General features: G+C 33.9%; 1 protein-coding gene across 1 annotated transcript in view; it reads right to left on the bottom strand.

The window, feature by feature from the left end:
• Positions 1-5,199, bottom strand: part of Cspp1 (centrosome and spindle pole associated protein 1) — a 161,319-nt gene that overhangs the window by 99,140 nt on the left and 56,980 nt on the right. Inside the window, exon 4 of the mRNA XM_023722388.1 lies at positions 1,313-1,416. Within this exon, the coding sequence (XP_023578156.1) occupies positions 1,313-1,416 (104 nt within the window). The remainder of the gene's footprint in view (positions 1-1,312; positions 1,417-5,199) is intronic.

Here is a 5,199-nt window from a genome sequence, read left to right as displayed (position 1 = left end):
TTTTTTTGAGGAACCAGGGATTGAACTCAGGCCCTTGTGCTTGCCAAACAAGCACTTATTTTACTGAGCCATCTCCCCGGCCCCTTATTTCGACTATTCTATTAGCCTATTAATCTTATCATGATTAAGAGATGTGGGAGGTATATAGTTTAGCAGCACAGTTCCTGCCTGCTCAGCGCAAGGTCCTGAGTTCAATTCTCTTACCAGAAAAAAAAAAAAAAAAAAAAAGAAAAAGAAAAAAGAAGAAAAGATTTGAAAAACAAAAACTAGCATGCTAAAACAAACAGACTTACAACAGCTGCAAAACATTTATAAAAATGCACATGAAAGCAACAAATACAAAAGCAAAGTAAAAATCTAAAGTAATGATTTTATTAAGGATATTATAATGTACACTGTCAATTTGGTAAAACCAAGGATTCAAAAGGACACCACTCAAAAATCTTAAAATCACAAGTAAAGCTATGATTTAGCTTCAATCATAGAAATGTAAATGACTGCAAGCTACTAGATCTTTTAAACTAAAGGAGAACATTTTGCAGGCAACCCTACCTTTCTCTTTGCTTGTGTAATGCCCTAAAACCAAGAGAAATAAAGTACAGATAAAATGTATTCAGTTAAAGCCCATTATCTCTGGTGCAAATCACAATAAATAAGAGACCATTTGTGCATTTTAACAAAAGTATAAAACAAGGAAAAAACTAAAAACTACCTTAGTATGACTAGAGATATCATGATTGTTTAAAATTTTTGTATAAACTACAAAGAATATTGCATTTTAAAACTTACAATACACATTTAGTTTGGCTATTACACAATTTTTAAAATACCTCTAAAGAGTTCTGTTAAATAAAACAATCATAAATCTAAAATGTCACTAGTTCATAAACATTTTAATATGTGGCTTAGGAAGTGGAAGATTGAGAAATCATAACTAAACCATTGATAACTACGGAAAACATGAATAACCACAATTAATCTTATTTACATTAGAACCCACTTCCCCACTCCAAAGGTCTAGAGTCTGTCAGTTACCACTGTTTTTCTTTTCCCCACTGTTGGAAATGGAATCCAGCGTCTCCCACATGCTGAGCACACTCTGTACACAAGGCTAGACTGCCGCAAAAAGGACATATTCTATGGCATCACTGTGAACACCATTTTTTCTCTATGAATGTCACATACATCATTTAACTTTATTACTTTGCTGATATCACAGAGAGCTAAATACATATGACTAATACTTTAAAGAAGCAGATTTCGGAGATGAACTCTGAAGCCTAAGACCCAATTCATTAATAGAGCCCATTACCTGAGTAAGATACCGTCTATAATCTTGCCGTAATTCTTCTTTTAATTTATGTTTCTTCCGTTCATAGTCTTCCCCAAGAGGTAAACTTAATCCATAATCAATTCCTAGAAAGAAGACAACCTCAAGTAAGAGTGTTCATTTTCAAAACAATTTAAAAAACATTCTCTCTCTTACTAAAAAAAAAGTATTGTAAGGATAAACAGTTACGTTGATACTAAACTAAGATCAGGAAAATTTTTAATTCAAACGTGCTGACTGTCAGCAATACCATTTCTGTCTCTGAATTCTGGTCACCCTGCTTTTCTGCCCACAACAGTCGGCGCTACTGTGCTGCTTCTCTGTCCAGGGAGTTTTCTGTTCAACCATAAATATTTACAATTCATCCATTTATACGTGTTGTATTTCCGTTTTATCTGTTTACATAATCCTTTATTGTTTAGCATCTTGTTTTTTTCAAATGCAGCATAATTAAAGCATAACTAATTACTTTCATTTTTGATGATTTTCCTTTTTAATTTTTATAAAAAATACCTATAAAATTTGAATGTGTGCTTTTCAGTCTGCAAAGATTAATATGATTTTTAGCAAAGAGTATCTTGCTATACTATGTTTCTGAGAAAAAATTATTAGGCCCATGTGTTGCTTAGGAAGAATTTCAAATGAATTTTAAGCCATGAATTCTGACTTCACATAAATGGATGTGAAATTTTTTACTGTGGCAAATACACCTAATATTAAATTTACCAGTTTAGCCATATTTTAAGCATATAACTCACTGGTATTAAGTATATATATTCATGCTATAAATTCACTATATACTTTTTTTTTTTAAATTTTAGGGAAGGTTCTACAGGGTGTTCAGGGTCTTACTAGTAGATCCGACTTATAGTGATCCACCTGTTTTACAGCCTCCCAAGAGCTGGATTACAGGTGCACACCACCATGCCCAGTCTCAATTGCCTTCTCAGCATGCCCCAGGGGCAGGGCCAGCATGGCAGGCCTGGGGATCGAACCCCTAGCCCCTGCTCTTGCTTGCTGGCACTTAAACCTGCTGAGCTATTTGGCCAGCCCTAAAAGAGGAATTTTTTGTTTGTTTTGGTTTTGGTTTTGGTGGAACTGGGGATTGAATTCAGGCCCTTGTGCTTATTCTACTGAGTTATCTCCCTGGCCCCCTCACTATCTACTCTGAAGCAATAACTTTTGTCCCTGCAAGTGAAATCTTTTAAACTCCTATTCCCATAACATCTCATTATGCTTGAGCTGGGCCACCAAGATACACAACTGTCACAGCTGGACTAACTGCCTTTGTCTCCTGCATGCCCACAAGTTCCATGCCAAAGTCTAATCCCCCGACCAAAAGTATAAAAGCTGGAGCCTGTCTGTTGTCCTTTACTTAGCCATTTTAGATTTCCCAGCCGAGCTGGTGTACATCTAAAACTAAAACAAAATCCTCCTGCTTTCCATTTGATCTCTCCTGTCTCTTAAATTCTACAACACTTGCAGAATTTTTCAGCATCCAAAACAGAAACTCTGTAAACGGATGTTAATTATTGAAAACCAAATTTTCCAGAATGTCCTTATACAGAATTCAAAACTAAATTGCATCTGGGGACAATGATAATGACAATGACTGCCGAATTCATAAACTAAAAGCCACTGAATTACATAATTTATGACAAACTGTGATATTTACATATCTATGGAGCTGCTAAAACTCAAATTACTACTTTTCAATTAGCACTAAATTTTCTGACCAAGAACCACTGACATCAGACAAATATTCAGATTTTTGAAGCTACTTTCCTTTTGTAGTCCTACTATATACACAGTACACTATTAAACTCTTAAAAATCTTTCTAAGTGCAATAAAATAATTGAAAGTACTATAAGAACATAGACAAAATAATTGAATACAGCTTACAAACTGCTGTGAAAATTACCATCTTTGTCCCTTCTTCCTCATAATGCAACTAAATGGTGGGAACTTATACATGTGTCACATCACTGTTTTATTACATCACTGAAATCTTTCAGGGGGTAAAAAAGTCAAAGAAATATAAACATAGATATTGGCTTTTATGGAATATTAAACCCCACTTTCCACTATAAACACTGTGAAATTCTCTCGATAAATACTTCTGACCAACTTAATTCCTTCCTAATAGGCATAATAAAGGATTCCTTAGAACACCCCTCATATATATTCCTAACCACCTTCAAAAGAATCTAAGGAAAAAAAAAAAAAGAAAAGAAAAGAATCGAAGGCATTCCATATGCTTGTAATTTTAAATCATCCTAGAAAGGAATACTCCCCTCACAAGGGAATCTAAGTCTCATTTCTTTTTAAATATAGAAGCCAAGCCTAAGGAAAGAAATAATTTTGATTCACATATCAGAACAGAGTATCATGTTATAAAACTAAATTTTAAGAACCATCAAGGTGAGACCCATCCTTTATTCAATTTTATAATACCTGGCACACACTTTGTAACCAAGAAATGTTACTGAGTAGATATGCAAATGAATTTCATAAATGAATGCCTGAGCAGGGGGAAAAAGTGAGAAAAGAGGAGAAAAGAATACTGTTTTGGTATTTCACTTCTGCTTTTAAAGATCTGAGTACATAGGCAGGAGGCATAATAATTAGTTACCAGGGTTACATGTCAAGTTACACAAGGTCACAATGGATATTCCATTGTGTCAAGAAGAAAAAGACAACAGGACTATAAGGATGATGCCTCCCAATAGGCTCAGTTTCTCACGCTGGAAACAAGCAATTTGTAGCTTTTTGTTTGGCTTGGTTTTTACAGTTCATACTGGAGATTAAGGTCAGGACCCTTACATTAAGCTACACTTCCAGTCCTTTTTTAATTTTTCTATTTTTGAGACATAGTCTCACTAAATCACCAAGTTGACCAGGCTAGGCTTGAACTTGAGATCCTGCCACCTCAGCCTCCCAGAATGCTGGGATTAGAGGCATGTGATAGCCATCATATTCAACAATTTATAGCTTTCTGAAAATTAATGTGTTTAAGTGGACTTTACCACCACTTTTAAATTCTACTTAGTAAATTAATGTGTAAGAATGGGAAGAAAAAGACGATTCATGTTTATAAACAGCTGTTCATATAAAGTTCAATTTTATCAAGGGTATTTAGTTTTTACTAGTGATTCAAATAGTATTTACAATACCTGTCTTGGTAAACAAACAACAGTATAAAAGGCTTTCTGAATTACATTAATTTAAGGTTTAGTCAACAGAAAACATAACTTTTGTTATTTAGTACCAAAATTTTATAGTATTAACATATAAAAACTGTGGACTACATTTAAATATTCCACTCAATTTAATATTAGCAATTGTATTTAAATTACTTAGTGAACTAAGAAACACAGGGAGACTAACTTATGTATCTGTTGCCTTCTGATGACTGGTGGCAAGGTAAGCATTGAGTGTTATTTTAGGGTCATTTCAACTTATGTCATTTCATCAAGTAAACATCAATGATCTTAAGATAGTTATCAGATGCTCAGAATTTCACAATTATAAGTGTTTGGTCTCTATAGTAGTTGTGAGTTAAAGTATTTAAACCTAAAGCATAGAAGGGGGTGGTGAATGAAGGCAGGAGACAGGAAAAGGAATGTTGCAGGACTGTCCTACTTGAAGGTTGCATATGGTTACATTTCGGGACTTATGTGTAAACATAAGAATTATATAATTCTTTATGCCTATTTTCAAAATGTATTTTAATTTTTTAATGTTTTTCATCATATTCTGTAGAGACTAAAAGTTCAACATATCAATACTTGATGAAAAATATCTGTTCCATGTTATGCCTAAGATGTTTGATATTCAGACAGATAGTGAGGTTAAGTTTAACAGCCTA

This window comes from Octodon degus, unplaced genomic scaffold (assembly GCF_000260255.1).
Source record: "Octodon degus isolate 3935 unplaced genomic scaffold, OctDeg1.0 scaffold00091, whole genome shotgun sequence".
In the NCBI taxonomy this organism is placed as follows: domain Eukaryota; kingdom Metazoa; phylum Chordata; class Mammalia; order Rodentia; family Octodontidae; genus Octodon; species Octodon degus.
The sequence above is the reverse complement of the archived record's forward strand: the minus strand, read 5'-3'. Positions and strand labels throughout refer to the sequence as shown.